The sequence below is a fragment of the Tachysurus fulvidraco genome, chromosome 18, assembly GCF_022655615.1.
Source record: "Tachysurus fulvidraco isolate hzauxx_2018 chromosome 18, HZAU_PFXX_2.0, whole genome shotgun sequence".
Taxonomy (NCBI): domain Eukaryota; kingdom Metazoa; phylum Chordata; class Actinopteri; order Siluriformes; family Bagridae; genus Tachysurus; species Tachysurus fulvidraco.
In genome coordinates this window covers 20,254,209-20,276,708 of record NC_062535.1, presented here as the reverse complement: position 1 = coordinate 20,276,708, position 22,500 = coordinate 20,254,209, and the positions used below count along the sequence as shown (strand labels likewise).

At 40.6% G+C, this 22,500-nt stretch overlaps 4 protein-coding genes and 1 long non-coding RNA gene across 15 annotated transcripts in view; 3 read left to right on the top strand and 2 right to left on the bottom strand.

Moving 5' to 3' along the window:
- Positions 1–3,754, bottom strand: part of LOC113637226 (hsp90 co-chaperone Cdc37-like) — a 26,008-nt gene extending 22,254 nt beyond the window's left edge. The window contains exon 1 of the mRNA XM_047802979.1: positions 3,616–3,754. The gene's annotated coding sequence lies outside the window, so the exon portion shown is untranslated. The remainder of the gene's footprint in view (positions 1–3,615) is intronic.
- Positions 1–8,155, top strand: part of LOC113637223 — a 188,580-nt gene extending 180,425 nt beyond the window's left edge. For all 6 annotated transcript variants that reach the window (XM_047802969.1, XM_047802963.1, XM_047802965.1 and 3 more), the window contains 4 exons: positions 3,642–3,917; positions 4,093–4,440; positions 6,368–6,503; positions 6,581–8,155. In XM_047802969.1, the coding sequence (XP_047658925.1) occupies positions 3,642–3,917; positions 4,093–4,440; positions 6,368–6,503; positions 6,581–6,656 (836 nt within the window). In that variant the 3' untranslated portion in view covers positions 6,657–8,155. The remainder of the gene's footprint in view (positions 1–3,641; positions 3,918–4,092; positions 4,441–6,367; positions 6,504–6,580) is intronic.
- LOC113636958 (cell division cycle 37 homolog (S. cerevisiae)) overlaps positions 1–16,949 on the bottom strand; it is a 39,805-nt gene extending 22,856 nt beyond the window's left edge. The window contains exons 1-8 of one of the 5 annotated variants that reach the window (XM_047802972.1): positions 16,618–16,949; positions 15,787–16,068; positions 13,178–13,283; positions 11,349–11,464; positions 10,159–10,281; positions 9,876–10,058; positions 9,669–9,740; positions 8,992–9,161 (exon numbers count right to left, since the gene is read on the bottom strand). In XM_047802972.1, coding sequence (XP_047658928.1) covers positions 9,012–9,161; positions 9,669–9,740; positions 9,876–10,058; positions 10,159–10,281; positions 11,349–11,464; positions 13,178–13,283; positions 15,787–16,068; positions 16,618–16,725 — 1,140 coding nt within the window. In that variant the 5' untranslated portion in view covers positions 16,726–16,949 and the 3' untranslated portion in view covers positions 8,992–9,011. Of the gene's footprint in view, positions 1–8,435; positions 9,162–9,668; positions 9,741–9,875; positions 10,059–10,158; positions 10,282–11,348; positions 11,465–13,177; positions 13,284–15,786; positions 16,069–16,183; positions 16,226–16,247; positions 16,337–16,433; positions 16,455–16,617 lie in introns of those variants that run through there. The other 4 variants (XM_047802971.1, XM_047802975.1, XM_047802973.1 and 1 more) reach the window with 4 other exon arrangements.
- LOC125139372 lies at positions 1,001–1,848 on the top strand. The gene is made up of 3 exons (XR_007138428.1): positions 1,001–1,248; positions 1,659–1,696; positions 1,790–1,848. It is a non-coding gene; the product is annotated as an uncharacterized LOC125139372 (long non-coding RNA).
- Positions 16,950–20,781: 3,832 nt separating the features above from the next.
- The window catches only part of LOC113636976, a 37,663-nt gene continuing 35,944 nt past the window's right edge, over positions 20,782–22,500 (top strand). The window contains exon 1 of one of the 2 annotated variants that reach the window (XM_047803014.1): positions 20,782–20,846. The gene's annotated coding sequence lies outside the window, so the exon portion shown is untranslated. Of the gene's footprint in view, positions 20,847–21,043; positions 21,168–22,500 lie in introns of those variants that run through there. The other variant, XM_047803015.1, reaches the window with a different exon arrangement.

Genomic DNA, 22,500 nt, shown 5'->3' with positions numbered 1-22,500 from the left:
TTATTCGAGTGTCTTGCTGATATCCAGGCCTGGATGTGTCTTAATGTTTTGAGCTTTAATGAAAAAAAGACAGAGGTGATGGTTTTTGGTGGCACCACTGGGACCCCTTCGGTTAATTTGGGGGCCTTGGCCCAGTACAACAAGCAAACCATAACTAATCTAGGGGTTAAAATCGGCACTGACCGTAAGCTTGACTGTCAGATCAGGGCAGTTGTTAAATCAAGCTTTTTTCAATAGAGGCAGCTGGCCAAAGTAAAGCCATTTCTTTCGAGGCATCACTTTGAGACAGTAATTCATGCCTTTGTAACCACTCAGTTGGATTACTGTAACACACTGTATGTGGGGATCAGTGGGTCTTCTGTTGCTCATCTGCAGATGGTTTAAAACGCTGCATCATGTCTGTTAACTGGCCACGCAAATACGAACACATTTCCCCTATTTTAGCGTCACTTCATTGGCTGCCCAAACACTTTAGGATCCTTTTTAAAATTCTCTTATTTGTTTTTAAATCTTTAAGTGTTCTTGCCCCACCCTACACTTCTGAGCTGCTACACCCTTATAGACCCACGCGTTCTCTCAGGTCAGCTGATCAGCTGCTCCTGAATGTGCCCAAAACTAAACAGAAGCTTAGAGGGGATGTGCCTTCACTGTAATAGCTCCTAAAATGTGGAAGGATCTGCCACTGCCCATTAGACAGGCCTCTACATTGTCTTCTTTTAAGTCACTTCTTAAAACCCACCTTTTTTCCTTGGCTTTAACACCTGATCATTTTGTTCTTAGTTTGTTTTCTTGTTTTTATGTCTTGTATGAGTTGTATTGAGTATTTTATGTCTATATATTCTTCTGTACAGCACTTTGGTCAACTTTGGTTGTTTTAAAGTGCTCTATAAATAAAGTTTGATTGATTGATTGACAAATACACTCTCTTACATACACAAACACACACAGACACTCTCTTACACACACACACACACACACACACACACACACACACACACACACACACACACACACACTCATACACTCTCTTACACACACACACACACACACACACACACACACACACACACCAAGGGGGGACCTTGGGGAGTAGGAGGGAGTGGTCATTTAGAGCTCTTTCTAACGTTCACTTCATGTGGTCACTTCACTGGAGGTTTTCCTTGTGCTTTGAGATGGAAGTGTGTGTTTTCTCATCTTTACTCACCGTACTGTGTGTGGGTCTGTTTGGGAGATATACATACGCAGCAGGTGAGCATGACTCTGTGTGTGTGTGTGTGTGTGTGTGTGTGTGTGTGTGTGTGTGTGTGTGTGTGTGTGTGTGTGTTTAATTTTATTAACAATAAATGATCTGTACATTATTAGAGTTAAGTGACAAGTGAAGTACCTTAGATTTACACAACAGATGTCCAGGATTTCAGGGTCACAACATGAATAGTGTAAAAGACTGAGGAAAATGGTGAGAAACAGGAGAACATAGTGGAGAAATGTTACTTCTCCTGGAGGCTGGCTACATATCAGTGACTCAGTAGATCCTAGACAACAGGAAAACCTTCTACAGTTCCTCAGACAACAAAATTTTAACCCGTGTGCAGTTTTAGCTGCTGCTTACTGATATTTATTTACAGTAAGAATTCTAATAAAGATTTATTTTATTCTAGAGTCTGAAAGGAGAGAAGAGTTACAGCTAGTACTAATGGTACTATTTATATTTATTCAGTTTATTAGTACTGAGGTTTACTCAATCTTCTGTTTCTAATGGATTTTTTTAATGTATCTTTCTCTAATCAAGACTGTTATTTACATATAATAATAATAAGAAGAAATATAGCTGCAAGCAGCGATGGCGGCCCTCGCACGTTTTTTTATCACTATACGGTGCCTCCCAGAAAACAATGCACGGTGGGCAAGTGCATGAAGTAGGTAAATATCAGTGGACTATTCTGTTGTTACTGACCCATTTGGGGACTGTAGGTAAATGAAACCCCACATTTTAGACATATGGGGGCGCTAGTGAGCCACTTAAGAGACACACCTTTGTCTGACCTTTTTGTCCACACTTAACAGCCGACAAATGTGATGTATGTGTCAAATTTCAAGTTATTCTAAGCATGCCAAAAGCCTTAAATATGCCTGAAATAAAAGTAAATTTTGACAAGATGCCATGGCAACGGTGTTTGAGATATAAAAAATTCGTTTGCAATTTCGCATCTCAAATATCTCTGCGTCATCGTGGCCAAGTCTGGTCTCAATCGCATGAATCCTCTAGGAGGAGCATTTAAAAGTTTACCGAATGCTGTCAAAAAATCCACCTTTGTGACTGACACACTTCCTGGGGCCTGTTGGTGGCGCTATACCCGAGATTCACAATAAGCACATCGATGCGATTGGAATCCTTGGCCGAACAATAAGACATTTTTTGCTTTAGATATTAGACATTTCCTGTTTCTCTGAATTCGCCATAAATTAGTCGCCTCACCATGGCAGCACCATTCGAGATATCAAAAATCCTTTCGGAATTTAGCAAGTGCAATGTCTCAGCATCATGTTCACCACGTTTGGTGTCAATCGCATGAATTCCCTAGGAGGACTACTTAAAAGTTCACCGCATGCAATTATGAAATAATCCAAAATGGCCGACTTCCTGTTGGGCGGAGCTCAAAGTTTAGAGCGCGAAAGTTGTTCGGATCGATGAGATGTATATGCGTACCGACTCTCATACATGTGCGTACATAATTGCCCGATCTGTGCACAAATGTTTGTTTTTTTCATTACAGGGGGTGCTGCAGAGCCCCCCTGCCACGCCCGTACTCCAGCCTTTGCCCAAGCCTGGCATCGCCCGACTCTGCCGTGTGTGCCAAATTTCAAGAGTTTTCGAGCATGTTAAGGGACCCAAAAAAATAATAATAATAAACCCGAGCAAAAACAATAGGGCTTCACACCATCGGTGCTCGGGCCCTAATAATTGTGGTGGAAAACAATCAGAAGCCTGAATTACTAACTGGACATCGAGGTGAAAGCAGTAGAGACACGAGTATCTGTAAATCAGATTTAACGCCTGATCTCACAATCTAATATTAAAGTATTCACACTGAACTGAAACGTCTTAAATAGACATTAATACACTGAGAAGCAGCATTAGCAGCAATAGTGCTGGTGAACAATCTATTAATATCTGCTCTTCTCTAGACACTCAGAATAAAACAGAATAAAACTTAAAATATATTAAGAAACATATTCTGATGAATAATAAAAATGCTTTGAGGATTTTAACGTCTTAAATTTCAGTGATAATCATCTTTACATGATGTTGGTATTCTTCTATATGTTACTGAACTGTGTTACACCAGATGTGTGTTTTTATTAGTTATGTTAAAGGGAGGCAACAAAAACCAGCAATCACTGTATTATTTATCTATTTATTTATTTGTTTGTTTGTTTGTTTATTTATTTAACGTTAATGTATTTTAAATCTAAGACAATTGCTATATTTTTCTGAATATCATATTTATTTTGTAATTATCGTAGTGAATTACTAAACTGACTAAGGATTGAATTTAATGGAGTGATTATTTGAGGCTGAATTTTAAACAGGAATTTAACTCATTTTTAACTCACATTTTGGTTGTTATTGTGCTGAACAGGTTGTTCGGATTATCAGCTTGTTGTCACTCCTTCATCTCTGCTGGTGGAGTACGGAAACCCTGCTGAAGTAAACTGCTCCATCTCAAACAGAAATACAGCTTTAACTAATTACCAACTGGGCGTAGAGGCTAAATCACTACAGCGATTTACAAGAAATGAGAGTGTTGTGATGTGGAAGATGGACAGTCTGACAAATTGGGAGGAAGATAAAATCCTGTGTTCCTTAACAGTGAACGGAACTCAATGTACGGCTTTTGTAAATATCAACATTTACAGTGAGTACCATCATCTACTACTGATGTCATTCCTGTAACATCATGAAGACTCTGAGTGGAAGATTAGATTATTAATCAAAACAAGCACATTTACTCTGTGTGTGTGTGTGTGTGTGTGTGTGTGTGTGTGTGTGTGTGTGTGTGTGTGTGTGTGTGTGTGTGTGTGTGTTTACAGAGACACCGGACAGTGTTACACTGAGCTCTGTGCCTGATGTGATGGTAGAGAGAAATCAGACACAACTGTGGTGTCAGATTGAAAATGTGGGTCCTGGATATAAACTCAGTGTCCACTGGAGCAGAGCAGATCCAAAGCAAAACAATTTCATACAGTTTCATGAAACGTTGTTCCCAGACTTGGAAAATGAGAAGAAGATTGTCAACAAAACAGCGTACCTAACTATTATACCCAGCCGTGAGGATGATGGAGCAAAGTATCTGTGTGAGGCCGTGCTGAATCTGGACCAAATACAGATGAAGAACAAATCACAACCAATCACCATCAGTGTACAGTACACTGACCACAGTGAGTAACAAAACTACTGTTAACATTAGGAACATGGAGGTCATGTTAATGCTATTAACATTAGGTCATGCTATTACGTCATGCTATTAACATTAGGTCATGCTATTAACATTAGGAACATGGAGTTATCCCTGACTCTACATTAGGACTAGTCATACTGATGTCACAGTGACGTGACGTGACACACGGCTAAGTACGGTGACCCATACTCAGAATTCGTTCTCTGCATTTAACCCATCCAAAGTGTACACACACAGCAGTGAACACACACACACACACACACATACAGTAGTGAACACACACACACCGTGAACACACACCCTGAGCAGTGGGAGCCATTTATGCTGCGGCGCCTAGGGAGCAGTTTGGGGGGGTTCGGTGCCTTGCTCAAGGGCACCTCAGTCGTGGTATTGCCAGCCCGAGACTGGAACCCACAACCTTAGGGTTAGGAGTCAGACTCTGTAACCATTAGGCCACGACTCCCCCCACAGTATGAGAGTATATACACAGTAATGTATGTTGTCTGATCTATTAGCAAGAAAAACAGAGCATATTATTGTGTTTAACATTGTTGTGCATGAAACCACTAAACACTCAGTGATTTAATCCTCCACATGTACAGAAGTTACACAGGCGAGTGAGTGAACAAAGCTAGTCACTTGGTTGTTCTGCATGTTTACACAATGTCATGATTTAAGTATAAAATGCCCTTCTGATGCTATGAATATGGTGAAAGTATTTAAAAAAGTGTCAGTTTTAAGTAGTCAATAATAATAAACAATAATAATTGTTTATTATTTTTGTAAGAGATACTCAGTAATTGTTGTAACAATACAATAAATAATAATAAAGTCAATAATAAACTAGAGGTCGTTTGAGTATAAATGAAAAATTATAAAATTATCACCATTCTGTGTGATCAGCCTTACATTTGTGAAAATTTTACACATTAATGTCTATTTTTGTGTGTGTGTGTGTGTGTGTGTGTGTGTGTGTGTGTGTGTGTGTGTGTGTGTGTGTGTGTGTGTGTGTGTGTGTGTGCGAAGCTTGTTGGTAGAGAAGATATTGCCCCCAGCTGGAGAAATGCATATTACAAGTGCAAAATATTTACAAATGAGTAGTTTAGTTGAGGCCCAATGAATTGCAATACCCAATGCTTGTGTGTATGTGTATTTGTGCATATTTTTTTTGTGTGTCTGTATGTATGTTTATTGCGCTGAAAAGGGCAAAAGTGTGAACTATTGCCCCAGTAAATGTAGCCTGGTCAAATTGACCCCGGAGGACAAAAGTTGCACAATGTTTATTGGTACAAACACATGGTTCAACAAAAATAGACAAAATTAATTTTACTTGCAAACTTCATAATTTTGAACAATCCTGGTAAATTTCAGTATTTGGAATTATTCAAATATGTGGAAGAAAAAGTTATGACACATTAAGTTTCCAGCAGAGGTCAAAATTGTCCTGAGGAAAACAGGAAGGTTAAACTGCCCTCTCAGATGCTAAAGAATGTCTGTATCTGCACTTTTGAGTACATCTTAATGGGAAGCATCACAGCCTGGTTTGGGAGCAGCACCAGACAGGACAGATGAGATCTCCAGTGTGTTCATACTGTATATGCACACATTACTGTAATATATTCTCCACCTTGGTGTAATTTATTATTTTTATATTAAGGACAGTCATAGAAAGCATTTCATTACTGTTGTGTTGTCACTATTGTTGTGCTGTGTATGATTGTTTATGTGACAAATACAGTTTAAATTTGAACAGAGAGGTTTAAAGCAGTATATAAATTGTATAACAATATCATGTTTTAGTGAAACGGGTGTCTTGTTAACAGTTATGTGCTGTTGTACTTACTGGTATTTGTTTTATTTACGGACTAATTATTTGTGTCTGTCTTTTATCCTGTTCTCTTCATCAGCTGGAATCATTACACTCATCATTGTCCTTGTGTCTATAATGGTGCTGGGAGCTTTGGCTTACTCTATGTGGCGTATGTATTACCATCGAACACAAATGGGTCAGTACATCATGAGTGCTGAGGACCACGGAGAACTGTAAATACTGCTGAAGTTAACACCCCAGTAATAATGCTGCATTCAATTAAATTTCAACTGAAGTTCTTAATTTCCAGCCTCCAGATTGAAATCCAGAGAAATCACCCCATCAACTCAAGGAATCCTCTTTGGGAAGTCAGGAAGATCTCCTGAACTCTTGAACTCCAACTTCAGAATGAGACATTAAAATTGCTTCAGATAAATCAGCATAGAATCAAAACAGTTCTCTTTCAAGGGAACTCAATGCTGTGCATGGGTATGGGGCATTGTAAGCATCATCCATGACATGTAACAGGAGGACAAGCAGTATTTTAGAGCATACAATTTGGGTTAACAACTTCACTTTCAGCTGGTAAAGGCTATATGATGGGTGTGTGCATGAGGGGAAGTGTGTGCACTTGGGGAAGGCTTTCTTTCCTTCACCTAATGAAACTTCTGAGCTGGAAATGATTCATCTTGCATACACAGTTAGGGCCCTTGGGAAGTAAGTATGTCTACATCTCTAGCTAGTGTTGTAGGTCCACACAACCTTTAGTCTGCTTTGGTTGCTGCAATATGGGTAACCCAATTTATAACCCTAAAACATATAATACATAATATATAGAATATATAGCCCTATATTGTAAACCTATTTTATTGTCTTGTAGATGCTGTAGCCAATGCTTAGCAGGTGTGATGAGCCATCTTATCTCTTGGTATCAGGGCCCATCATGCCAGGGGTATAGCTTGTTGAAGTTCCCTTTTCAGGGGCGTCCCTGGACAATGTTTGTGCTGCAGTTGGCTGGTCCTGCCTGAACATATTTATCGTTTTACTGCCTGGGCATGGACAGTACCCCGGGACCGCACATCCTTGTGGATTGATCTCATATCCTTTTCTCCTGGCAGTCCCTTGTGGCAATCTCCACAGGTTAGAGAACAGACATTCCTCCCTCGGGTAGCAGCATTGGTACTGGCATTCACCGTAGCACCAATCCATGAGGCAGCATCGAGTTCCCTTGAAATCTAAACTCTCAGGTTACAGATATAACCATGTTTAACACATCAAGCTTTCCTGTGATGGGTTGGCACTCCGTCCAGGGTGTATCCTGCCTCGATGCCCGATGACGCCTGAGATACGCATAGGCTCCCCATTACCTGAGAAGTTCGGATAAGCGGTAGGAAATGAATGAATGAATAAATAATTGAATGAATGAATTAATGAATGAATGAATGTGTTCACATGAGTGTCAGACCCCAGTTCCATGGAGGTAGTTTCCATAGCGCCAAAACACTAAAACTACTCACTAAAGATCAACATGCTTTTTCCCTCTTTGTAGCTTTAACACATGGAGGTTATAAATGGAGAACATTTAATTGAATGCAGCATTAACAGTGATGCTAATGTTATCTACAGAAGATAACTCACTCATGTAACTCATTTTATTTTCACAACATAGGTTTGTATGTAGCTTTAGATTTTGTTTTTAAATGAAACTGACTATATATCACTTAATATAATATGAAGTCTGTGTGAAGTTTATTAACATTTCAGTATTTTATAGGTGTTTTAATGTGAATGTAAAACTCTAACAAAAAACCTCAGGCTCAGTTTCTGCTGTTTTATCAGATGTTTTCTGCAATTAATAAAAGAAGATTTAAGTTTTGAGTATCCAGTTGATGAGTCCCTGTAAACAGCTTTGTCATTCAGATGCATTACTGTAATTTCAGCTGTTTTCTGGTTTGATTGTTCATCATGAGGAAAAGACAAAGGAAGTGTTTATTGTTGGAATAGAGCCATAGAGAAGGTGTTTAACTGTACGGTGGAGAGATACTCAATACATCCAGAAGCTCAGAAAGCTTGAAAGTCTTTTTCTACAAATTACACCATAAAACATTTGATTGTTAAAAGGGTGTTAATAATTATATAAAAAAGAGCAAACAGGTACAAAAGAGTGTGTTTACAGAAGACCTTTATTTAGCCATCACAGTTCTAGTACAAATAAAGAGGACACCAGTCTGACCCTAACATGATCATCATCATACACAAACAAGCGCGAGGTCCATGTGCACAGGAAGAGAAATAAAGCTGTACAAGCTAATGGGTTATTTATGACTGATCAACACACTTTACTGATAAACCAATAGGTGCAACTACAGAGTTTATTAATAAAAGAGAACATGCTTTAATCAGCCAATCACAGCCCTGCGTTACTGACATCATGTACGAAACTATAGTAGGGTGAGTGGAAATAGCCAAGAACACCTCAGGAGGGCAGAATAAAAAATGAAATAAAAAACAAGACATGCGCACAGCCACAGCACAGGAAGCGCTTTAGTTTAGGGCGACATCTGTAGGTTTGTTTCTTGTATTTTGGGTAAATGTTCAGTTGTGAATGGAGTCATGATAGTACTGTGTTCCAGTAGCCCCAGTTCCTGACCAGTAAATACTACTCCATGAAGCTCCCACATTTAGGTCAGACCAGAGCATTCTGGGTAATAAGGGAGAAATGTGATATTAAGGATCAGGGCTCACTGAGCATCTCCAATCTTCACTTCCTCATACTGAGGCTCCTCCTCCTTCACCTCCTTCTCCTCCTCCTTCTCTCGGTCATCGTCTGGCTGTGAATTCGGCACCCACAGACCCGAATCGATGCAGCGCTTCATGTGGTACTTCGCCTCCTACACACACACACACACACACACACACACACCCCTATTGTAACATGGACAAAGGAACTTGAGGAAAAACTAACCTGATCTACAGACATTAACACCTTCTCTAGAACTTCCCCAACCCTGTACATGACAGAGTAATCTCAGGAATGATCATTATAACACCACATTAATGTTTGTAAGGTACCTTCTCCTTCCTGGGAGACATTCTCTACTAACCAGCCAACTAACCAACACAGACCATCCAGAACGCTTCTGCTGCAGGTGGTGAAATTAGTTGTCGTAGTAACAAGGACAGTTAAACCAGTTAGCTATTTGCATTACTATCAGACACGATGAGAAATGTAACACGCACACACACACACACACACGCACACACGCACACACACACGCGCGCACGCACGCATGCACACACGCACGCACACACACACACGCACGCATGCACACACGCACGCACACACACGCGCACGCACGCATGCACACACGCACGCACACACACACACACACACCAACCGTGGGATCCATTTTGCTGATGGCATCTTGTAACATCTGGATGTCTTTATCATCAAAGCACTTCTGCATTTCCTGTTTGAGGAAACACACACACACACACACACACACAAACACACAGTTTATAGTCTGTTTTTCTGTGTTAAGTTTTTGAGCCACTTTGTGTTCTCCACAGCCTTAAGTGTGTGTGTGTGTGTGTGTGTGTGTTACCTGGGGCAGGGTGTCGTACACCTCCACAGGGTCCAGACCTCCAGGACCAAGCCGTTTTTTCCTCTCCTCCTCTTCATACTCCTTCATGGCCTTCTCAATGCGGACCTTTGCCCGGCCACGTACACGCTCTTTAAAGGACGCCAACTCATCATTAAAGGCATCCTGATACTGCTGATCTGCCGTCTGACACACAACACACACACACACACACACACACACAGTATCAGGGAAGAGTTCACCACACAGACACACCACTTCAGTAACTGCTCACTCATGTGTGCACCTTTATCTTGGAGAAGAACTGGCGGAAACATCCCCGTGGGTCGATCTTTAGGCTTTTCGCAAGTTCCAGGATGAACTGCATAACAATGGTCTGATGGGCCACCTGTTCCATGAGAGCATGTTTCTGTAACACACACACACACACACACACACACACACACACACGTCATATTCACCCATAAAGTTACCTTAACACCAATAGTGGTTACTATGGCAGCCTGTTGTGGTATAATTTACAGACTAATGCTGAGAGATTAGGAACACAACCATGTAGAACACCTTCCCTTCATCAGGGAACAATTCTCTGTTCCCAAACTTCAAGGAGAATCTGTTTAAAGGAATTACACCATTTAACTTTACCAGCTGACTTGATTTACCACAACACATCATATATTTAATAAGATAAATACTTTCCCAAACAAATTTCCATAAATAAGTCATATATAAATGTATATATTATGTGATATCCGTTAATTCATGCCAACAATCTATAAACTCTAAATGTTTCCAACCCCAACAACTGAGTACGACTCATCAGCACAAACTAAACATCAAAACAATAAAACTAAATCATTAGACACTCCTCAAAAAAAGGAATAAAACATCCTGAATGGATCTCACTAACAAGACACTTCTGTTTTCACTTTAAAGCTGAGATCCTAAAAGTAAACCACAGATTAGCTTCTTATTTGTTCCTCATTAACACTGCTAACCTAACCATTATAAACGCCTCGAGACGTTTTTGTCCATTAGGGGGCGCAGTTCACCATTTTTTAACTTTAAAAAAAGGTTTTTTTTGGGACAAACATTTACATAATATAAAAAAGGAGAAGGAGAACAGGGGAACAGGTAAAAGGGGAACAGGTAAAAGGGGAACAGGTAAACAGGGGAACAGGGGAAAAGGGGAACAGGTAAAAGGGGAACAGGTAAAAGGGGAACAGGTAAACAGGGGAACAGGTGAACAGGGGTACAGGTGAACAGGGGAACAGGTGAACAGGGGTACAGGTGAACAGGGGTACAGGTGAACAGGGGAACAGGGGAACAGGTGAACAGGGGAACAGGTGAACAGGGGTACAGGGGTACAGGGGAACAGGGGAACAGGGGAACAGGTGAACAGGGGAACAGGGGAACAGGGGAACAGGGGAACAGGTGAACAGGAGAACAGGAGAACAGGTGAACAGGAGAACAGACCTCCTCCACCTCCAGGTCAATGCACATGATAACCAGGTAGTTTGCAGTCTCCTCACACACCAGGTGAGGGTTATCACTGAGGAACTTCTGACTGTCATCCCAACGCCGCAGCATTCCTGTACATACAGGGTTAAATACGTTACACACACTCCCTCTCACACACACACACGCGCACCCTCTCACACACACACGCTCCCTCTCACACACACACACACACACGCTCCCTCTCACACGCCCCCTCTCAAATGCACACACACCCCCCTCTCACACAGACGCACACACTTGCGCACCCCCCCCTCATGCGCGCACCTCCCCTCGTGCGTGCACCTCCCCCCACACTCACACGCTCCCCCTCACGCTAGGGCTGGGCAATTAATCGGAAAGTAATCGACATTCAGAACCTATAATCGATCAAATTTTTCCAGGTCGATTATTTCGATTACGTTCCCATTAAAAAGACTATCGCGTGTGGAGTCACGTGACCCTGCTCCGTTACGTTACGTTATTCTGCCGACATGTCGAGCATGGAGAGCTTAAACACTCAGACAACTGGGTGACAAGAGCAGCTTGTATCAAAGAGAAACGCAGTCTCCGTTGTTTGGACACATTTTGGCTTCGGTAAGGATGACATCGAACAAAATTCGCGATCACATTTTTCTAAAACTGCGCAGGACGGTGGACCCATTCTTGAGCCTTACTTTGCACTACATTGACGACGATTGGAAGCTGAGCCGAAGATGCCTTGAGACGGCATATTTTCCAGCCGATCACACAGCAGATATGATTGCGCAAGGTCTGAAAGATATGCTTTCTGAATGGGACCTCGCGGAAGAAATACTTTCAGCCATTACGACAGAACGAGAAATGCACTGTTTAAAATATTATTTACAGGTTATACAAGAGTTATTTTATTTGGTAGAGATACTGCTTATTTTCTACTTTTAATATGAAAAACATTGAAAATAATTTATTTTGTTTCCAAAAGTGCAAGTTATTTATTTTTCCTTTTTTTATAAGAACAAAGTGACTGTTCGTTGTAGGCAATGTGTGCTTTAATTTCAGCTGTTCAAGATTGATTTTCAATAAATAATCATAGATAGTAGATAGTGTGTGTTTCCTTCAATTATTTTAAAATCAAGTAATGTACCCTTCATTCAAGAATCTCACCTGTAATATGAGAGCATATTTACTAAACAAAACTTGTCAGTGAACTATGAGGGCAAAAGAATAATAAAATAATAATCGTTCATTAATCGTAATCGAGTTAAAATGTTCAATTAAAATCAAGATTTTGATTTTAGGCCAAATCGCCCAGCCCTACCTCACGCACACGCGCGCTCCCCCTCACACGCACCCCCCCACACACACACGCGCGCTCCCCCTCACACGCAACCCCCCCACTCACATGCGTGCTCCCCCTCACACGCACCCCCTCACACGCACCCCCTCACACGCACCCCCTCACACGCACCCCCCCCACGCGCGCTCCCCCTCACACGCCCCCCCCACTCACACGCGCGCTCCCCCTCACACGCCCCCCCCACTCACACGCGCGCTCCCCCTCACACGCCCCCCCACTCACACACGCGCTCCCCCTCACACGCCCCCCCACTCACACACGCGCTCCCCCTCACACGCGCTCCCCCTCACACGCCCCCCCCCACTCACACACGCGCTCCCCCCTCACACGCACCCCCCCCACTCTCACACGCGCTCCCCCTCACATGCCCCCCCACTCACACACGCGCTCCCCCTCACACGCGCTCCCCCTCACACGCCCCCCCCACACACGCCCCCCACACACACGCCCCCCACACACACACACTCACCAAAGTGCTTTATCTGTGTCTCATACTTCTCCACAAAGGTCTTGTGCTTCTTCTCTTTTTCCTCCTCTGTCTCTTCCTTCACCTCTGGCTTTATGTTCAACACACTCTAACACAAACATAAAGACAGTGAGAGAGATAGAACAGTCACAGAAACAGGCTTATATCTGAAACCCTATCGTTTATGTTTATGTTCCCTCCTGAAGGAAAGTTCCAAGTCCTGATGTTTACCTGTACAGCATCTGAGGCTCTTGATCTGCCTAATTCTGTGCATTGTGCTGCTGCTACATGTGTAGCTGATTGGAGACATGCATGAATGTCCAGATTATTAAAGTGGGCAGTGAGTGTATGGTGTGTAATGTCTGTATGGTGTATAATGTCTGTATGGTGTATAATGTCTGTATGGTGTATAATGTCTGTATGGTGTATAATGTCTGTATGCTGTATAATGTCTGTATGCTGTATAATGTCTGTATGGTGTATAATGTCTGCATGATGTATAATGTCTGCATGGTGTATAATGTCTGTATGGTGTATAATGTCTGTATGGTGTGTAATGTCTGTGTGGTGTATAATGTCTGTATGGTGTATAATGTCTGTATGGTGTATAATGTATAATGTCTGTATGGTGTATAGTGTCTGTATGGTGTATAGTGTCTGTGTGGTGTATAGTGTCTGTATGGTGTATAATGTCTGTATGGTGTATAATGTCTGTGTGGTGTATAATGTATAATGTCTGTATGGTGTATAATGTCTGTATGGTGTGTAATGTCTGTATGGTGTGTAATGTCTGTATGGTGTGTAATGTCTGTATGGTGTGTAATGTCTGTATGGTGTGTAATGTCTGTATGGTGTGTAATGTCTGTATGGTGTGTAATGTCTGTATGGTGTATAATGTCTGTATGGTATGTAATGTCTGTATGGTGTGTAATGTCTGTATGCTGTGTAATGTCTGTATGCTGTGTAATGTCTGTATGCTGTGTAATGTCTGTATGCTGTGTAATGTCTGTATGCTGTATAATGTCTGTATGCTGTATAATGTCTGTATGGTGTGTAATGTCTGTATGGTGTGTAATGTCTGTATGGTGTATAATGTCTGTATGGTGTATAGTGTCTGTATGGTGTATAATGTCTGTATGGTGTATAATGTATAATGTCTGTATGGTGTGTAATGTCTGTATGCTGTATAATGTCTGTATGGTGTATAATGTCTGTATGGTGTGTAATGTCTGTATGGTGTGTAATGTCTGTATGGTGTATAATGTCTGTATGGTGTATAATGTCTGTATGGTGTATAGTGTCTGTATGGTGTATAATGTCTGTATGGTGTATAATGTATAATGTCTGTATGGTGTATAATGTATAATGTCTGTATGGTGTATAGTGTCTGTATGGTGTATAGTGTCTGTATGGTGTATAATGTCTGTGTGGTGTATAATGTCTGTATGGTGTATAATGTCTGTATGGTGTGTAATGTCTGTATGCTGTATAATGTCTGTATGCTGTATAATGTCTGTATGGTGTATAATGTCTGTGTGGTGTATAATGTCTGTGTGGTGTATAATGTATAATGTCTGTATGGTGTATAATGTCTGTATGGTGTATAATGTCTGTATGGTGTATAATGTCTGTATGGTGTGTAATGTCTGTATGGTGTGTAATGTCTGTATGGTGTGTAATGTCTGTATGGTGTGTAATGTCTGTATGGTGTGTAATGTCTGTATGGTGTATAATGTCTGTATGGTGTATAATGTCTGTATGGTGTATAATGTCTGTATGGTGTGTAATGTCTGTATGGTGTGTAATGTCTGTATGGTGTATAATGTCTGTATGCTGTATAATGTCTGTATGGTGTATAATGTCTGTATGGTGTATAATGTCTGTATGGTGTGTAATGTCTGTATGGTGTGTAATGTCTGTATGGTGTGTAATGTCTGTATGGTGTATAGTGTCTGTATGGTGTATAGTGTCTGTATGGTGTATAATGTATAATGTCTGTGTGGTGTATAATGTCTGTATGGTGTATAATGTATAATGTCTGTGTGGTGTATAATGTCTGTATGGTGTATAATGTCTGTATGGTGTATAATGTATAATGTCTGTGTGGTGTATAATGTCTGTATGGTGTATAATGTCTGTATGGTGTATAATGTCTGTGTGGTGTATAATGTCTGTGTGGTGTATAATGTCTGTGTGGTGTATAATGTATAATGTCTGTATGGTGTATAATGTCTGTATGGTGTATAATGTCTGTATGGTGTATAATGTCTGTATGGTGTATAATGTCTGTATGGTGTATAATGTCTGTATGGTGTATAATGTCTGTATGCTGTATAATGTCTGTATGGTGTGTAATGTCTGTATGGTGTGTAATGTCTGTATGGTGTATAATGTCTGTATGGTGTATAATGTCTGTATGGTGTGTAATGTCTGTATGCTGTATAATGTCTGTATGGTGTATAATGTCTGTATAGTGTATAATGTCTGTATGGTGTATAATGTCTGTATGGTGTATAAGGGCATCTACACACCAGTGCACATCCTGCCTGAGTCATGATCAGGAGTTACAAAGGGTTTAGTAAGTATGGTGTCATGTACAGGGTGCATCTTACCTTGCTGAATCCTTCCTTGCTGAGTGTATCTACGTTCCAGGGCATCTTCTTCTCCTCTCTCCGGTGCTCATCTATCTTCTTCTCCCAGCTCCTCTCCTCCTTGCGCAGCTGCTTCTCCTCATTCTTGGCCTCCTCCAGCTCCTTCTTGGCCTGCTCTGTACTCGCCCCCTCCAGCTTCTTCACCTTGCGCTGAGCCTCTGACAGCTTCTTTCTGACCTCTGACAGACTCTTCTCTAGCTCCACCCCTTTCATCTGGAAAGCCTCCATTCGCTCCACTCGAGCCTGTGTGGAAAATACTGTTTAAATCTGCTACACAGATACAGCTTAATACTACTAATTTATCATTGTTTCTTCATCCACCAGTGTGTAGGCAGTAAGTGTGTGTGTGTGTGTGTACCTGGTGTCTCCACCTGAACAGACTCGGTGTGTCTATATTCGTGTGTGTGTGTGTGTGTGTGTACCTGGTGTCTCCACCTGAACAGACTCGGTGTGTCTATATTCGGGTGTGTGTGTGTGTGTGTGTGTGTGTGTGTGTGTGTGTGTGTGTGTGTGTGTGTGTGTGTGTGTGTGTACCTGGTGTCTCCACCTGAACAGACTCGGTGTGTCTATATTCGGGTGTGTGTGTGTGTGTGTGTGTGTGTGTGTACCTGGTGTCTCCACCTGAACAGACTCGGTGTGTCTATATTCGGGTGTGTGTGTGTGTGTGTGTGTGTGTGTGTGTGTGTGTGTGTGTGTGTGTGTGTGTGTGTGTGTGTGTGTGTGTGTGTGTGTGTGTGTGTGTGTGTGTGTGTGTGTGTGTGTGTGTGTGTGTGTGTGTGTGTGTGTGTGTACCTGGTGTCTCCACCTGAACAGACTCGGTGTGTCTATATTCGGGTGTGTATCATCTTCATCATCAGACACCTCTATGTGGTCCCACACGCTGTAGTCGATGGTGGTCATTGTTGTTGTTAATAACTGTTAGTTTTGCAGCAGTAACTGAGGTCCAGTGCGGACTTTAAACTAAACTAACGACGCCTTATAACGAGTTTATTCCGCGTTACGGAGTCAAACTCACTGTTGTCTTAAAGCCCTTTCTAGAAAACTCCAGCAGTTCCGTTTAGGAGCGACGTCATCAGCACGTGCGCGAGGGCCAGTTGGTGCTGACGTCATCACCCTGCGCCGCACTGTGTAGGGTTCGGCGACGCTGCTATATTTGTATTCGATTAGAAGTAAATATCACTAATAAATATCACTAATAAATATCACTAATAAATATCACTAATAAATATCACTAATAAATATTATGACGCAGCATTTCGAAGCCTCGAACCAATGGCTTCGCAAACTGATTTACTGTTCCGAATATTTATAAACACCACCTGCTGGTGAAACGGTGTAATGGCAATAAGATCAGGACCAAACATTATGACTCCTTTTACAAATAACGTCACAACATTATAATGTGTTTAATATTATATCATCGATATCATTTGCAAATCATTAAATAAAACGAATTTAGCAGTTTTCAGTTACTTTTGTCTTCAGTTACCTTTTTAATTCGTCACATGTTTGTCATGACAGCTGTCTATAACACACAGACAAGCTGTAACGTTATGACCCCATGTTAGGAGAACGCGGATGATAAGATAAGCCTCATAAGCCTGGGGAATGGAGGAGAAATGATCTAGTGCTGATCGTTTACAACCACAGAGGTATAAAGTTGACGAGCCACACAATGAAGCTATGGGAAAGAGTAATGGAGAAAGGAAGGGGGTATTTGTGAGCAGCAGTATGGCTTCATGACCAGAAAGAACAGAACTGATGTAGTTTTTGGTCTGAGAATGTTAATGGAGAAGTACAGAGATGGTCAGAAGGAGCTGCATCTTTGTGGATGTAGAGAACGTGTATGACAGGGTGATGAGAGAGGAGATATGGTACTGTAGGAGGATGTCAGGAGTGGCAGAGAAGTACGTCAAGGATATGTATGAGAGGAATATGACAGCAGTGAGATGTGCTGTAGGTCAGACAGAGGAGTTCAAGGTGGAGGTGGGGCTACATCAAGGATCTGCTTCGAGTCCCTTCTTGTTCATTATGATGATGGACAGAACAGATTGACAGATGAATTCAGAAAGGAATCTCTGTGGACAATGATGTTTGTGGATGACATTGTGATCTGTAGTGAGAGTAAAGAGCAGGTGGAGGAACACCTGGAAAGGTGGAGGTCTGCTCTGGATAGAAGAGGAATGAAAGTCAGTGGTAGTGAGACAGAACACATGTGTATGAAGGAGAGGGATCGAGGGAAGTAGAACAGTGAGGTTACAGGGGGCTGAAGGTCAAGAAGGTGCAGGAGTTTAAGGGTTTGGGGTCAAACATTGTGACAGGGAGTGTGGAGAAGAGGTGAAGAGGTGAGTACAGGTGTGTTGGAGTGGGTGGAGAAAAGTGTCAGGAGCGTTGTCTTTTTTACCACAAGGTTTAAGGTGTGAGGAAAGCATGGAATATGTCTGATCTGAAGAAGGTTTAATCTTCCTCAGGAGCTCTCAGTTACACTATTATAGACTATAAAGGACATTAATTACATTTACACTATTTACTGTAGGGTGTCACCCAGATGATGATGAGGTTCACTTCTGAGTCTGGTTCCTCTCAAGGTTTCTTCCTCATATCATCCCAGGGGGTTTGTTCGTTAAGGATTGATGTTAAAGATAAGTAGTGAGTTAATTTTAAACTTCTTTTTCTGAATTGTTAAAAACAAATAAATTAAACTGAAAAGGCACGAAGTTCTGTAGTGTTGGGTTCATGGTACGTTCTTTCAATGTCTTAACTTATTTTATGATATGAACCTTTATTCTTTATTTTTTATATTTGATGATATTTTATCTAATATAAGATGATATAGTAATGAGCTGACACCTGTTGCATTTTACATAATATAATACTATATAAATAATATATAAATAAGAAGTGACTTGACTTTGAGTTATAGCTCCATCCTATCGGATCTGGTCTGTTGTTACTAATTTTGTGCTCTAGATGGCAGCAGAGATCTACTTGGGCAGAACAGGACACTATGACAAACTGGTAAATTCTATAATCTGCTGTCTAGTTAATACTAGAGAACTAGAAACAAATCTCACACACAGAAAGATGCCCAACAGATACAGAATGCTCATGTAGAATATGAATATTGCATTAATTAAAATGTAACCTATATAAAACTTCATGTGTTTGCTTCCTTGTTCACTGAACTGATCGTAGACTGCAGAGAAACTGAATCCACCCCATAAAGTTATATACATTGATTATTTAATAGATTGACTGCGATGTCAACGTGTTTGTACCGTACTTTTGCTCACACACACACACACACACACACACACACACACACACACACACACACACACACACACACACACACACACACACACACACACACACACACACACACCAGTCATGATGAAATGGATCTGGGCTTTCAGCTCTTTCAAAATAAATTAAAAGAATAATTATTCTTGATGACCATCAGTTTAAAATGTAGATAAAGACAAGGTTCAGGCACAAAAGCAGAGGGACAATGATAAGGGAATAAAAGAACAGGACCTTGACTGTGAGGTGGAATCTGTGTGTGGACATCTTCATCCTCTGACAGCTCGAAGTTAAAGAAAATTACATTTCGAATAAACCTTATTAAAGGTTTTATCTAGATGTTTCTAGATGTTTTGTGTATCTCCATATGTTTTTGTTAGACTGAATGGCCTCCAATGAAGTAACCATGTTGGACATGGAACCCTCATCATGTATGTGTGCAGCTCTCATTAAAGAACACACAAAAACACAAACTGGTCATTAGATGAAGGAAGATTCTCACCTTTTATTTCCTCCAGATTTGTTTTTTTATGCCACCAGAAATTCAAATGAAACAATCAAGATTAATTAGAAATGTAGATTTTCAGCTTTAATTCAAGAGGTAAAAAAATATCAAGTGCAAAATGTAGTAACTGCTTTTTATACACAGTCCCCGATTTTCAGGGGCTCAAATGTAATTGGACAAACGATTATGTAAAAAAAAAAGTAAAATATTCATTTTTAATATTTTGTTAAGAATAATTTGTAGACATCGACCCATGGACATGACCAAAGACTGGGTTTCCTTCCTTCCGATGTTTTTTTTTTAATCCTCTTTTATGGAGTGGTTTTGTTTTTGAAGCCTTATGATGGACTGTTTGACTTGCACAGAGCTCCTCCTCTGAACGCATGACGTAGGTTCACTTAGAATCAACTGCAGACCTTTCACCTGCTCGAAGAAGGAATAACACAGGAACAGACCACACCTGTCCATGACACAGCTTGTACTTCAATTGTCCAATTTAATTTTGATCTCTTGGGAAAAAAAAAAAAAAAGAATGGGGGTGGGGGGTGGGGGTGTTAATCTGGACTACAGTAATTCCTAAAACCTTCCTCTGAGTATGATGTAAATAGCCTTACATAATACCAGAGAGTGTGCGCTCTCAGTCCATATCCATTATATAACTATAGCCTGAATATATTTTGGAAAATACCAGAAAAAATAACCAATAAACTGATTGATATTTACACTGAATATCAGTATTCTTATACTTTATACATTTATTTTCATTACTTTACACACCTTGTTTTCCAGGTGACAGCAGTGGAGTGTTTGTGTGTGTGTGTGTGTGTGTGTGTGTGTGTGTGTGTGTGTGTGTGTGTGTGTGTGTGTGTGTGTGTTATACCAGGTGTACTGCAAAGAAAATAAAGAAAGAAAAGATGCTGAATGTGTAAAATGTTCTGAGTTTTAATGAATAAATTCAGCGTAAAAGTTTATCATTGTGGTTTAGATCTGTACAATATGAAGGACACTTACAAAGGTGTGACATATATAGGTTTCTATAGCAACCACTCTATAAATTAATATCTTATAGTTTTTAGCCTGTTACTTTCTCCACTGTCTCCTGTGTGTCTGCGGTGAAGATGAACCTGGTGAACGAGTCGGTTAAATGAGTCGGCTCAGTGAGTCGGCTCTTATCGCGGAACCTTGCCAGCCGACTCGGATCAGCGACATACAGGTAATGTTATAATTCATTTTCTTCTCCTTAAACTGCTTAATCGCTTCCAAAGCAATGAGTTATATTCATGAGTCGACACGTACTGGTGATCTGAACCAAATGATCCGACTCGCTGAAATCATAACGACTCACTTGTGTGAATAAATCTTGTTCTCCACACATAAACAACAGAAAGTGCAGTTTTATTATTCTGAGTGAAAAAGTCACTTTCATCATTCAGTGTAATACTGGGGATGTACTTCCTGTGTGGGCGGAGTCACGTGCCAGGTGCACTTACCTGACACACAGTCTGATCATCTGACAGGTGAAAAGATCTCACAGGTAACAGTCACCTTATTCTCTCTTATTATTCATATCAGCGTTACTACATGATGTGTGTAAATGCCCTGGTTTGTTGTCTTCTGTTGTTATAGTAACATCCTCCCTGTTGGGTTGTGTGTTGGGATGATGTTGTGTAGTGCTGTAATGATGTTGTGTAGTGCTGTAATGATGTTGTGTAGTGCTGTGATGATGTTGTGTAGTGCTGTGATGATGTTGTGTAGTGCTGTGATGTTGTGTAGTGCTGTGATGATGTTGTGTAGTGCTGTGATGTTGTGTAGTGCTGTGATGATGATGTGTAGTGCTGTGATGATGTTGAGTAGTGTTGTGATGTTGTGTAGTGTTGTGATGATGTGTAGTGCTGTGATGATGTTGAGTAGTGTTGTGATGTTGTGTAGTGCTGTGATGATGATGTGTAGTGCTGTGATGATGTTGTGTAGTGTTGTGATGTTGTGTAGTGTTGTGATGATGTGTAGTGCTGTAATGATGATGTGTAGTGTTGTGATGATGTGTAGTGCTGTGATGTTGTGTAGTGTTGTAATGATGATGTGTAGTGTAGAGTATAGTGCTGGAGTACAGATGTTGTTGTAGTGTTGCCTGGACACTTTGTGTGTCTTTAGGTAGAAGGTCTTCAGGGAATTGTGTAGTTTTATTATCATGAGGTCATTACGTCTGTATTATTGCCATAATTCTACTAAATCTTTTGGTCATCTAAAAGGTTCTTTGGAGAACTCGAACCCAGTGCTACGGTGCTATAGATATGATTGAACTAAACAACAACAATTACACTGTGTTAATTAGGTGGTGTTTATTATTATTATTATTATTATTATTATTATTATTATTATTATTATTATTATTGTTATTATTATTATTATTATTATTATTATTATTATTATTATTATTATTATTATTATTATTATTATTATTATTATTATTATTATTAATACTGTACCAGTAATGTTTAAGTCTGTCCTGTAACTGAGACGGGGGGTGTTGTGAAGGTGTGTCAGAATACTTTTACAACCAGAAAAACCAGCCAAGTCATTCAGGTGTGTGTGTGTGTGTGTGTGTGTGTGTGTGTGTGTGTGTGTGTGTGTGTGTGTGTGTGTGTGTGTGTGTGTGTTTGCGGCTACTTTTCCGAGTTTTGTGAGTACAGCATGACACACCCAGATGACATTTCAAGTATTGTTTTTTCTTATTGTCTTTGAAATAAAGAGTCATTCAGATGTTATCACAGCTGTGACGTCACGCCTCGTCCTCGGGGTTTCAGCAAAGCTACACTGGTTACTAATGATTAATTATTTCATTTTAATTCTTCCTTCCTGTGTTGGTC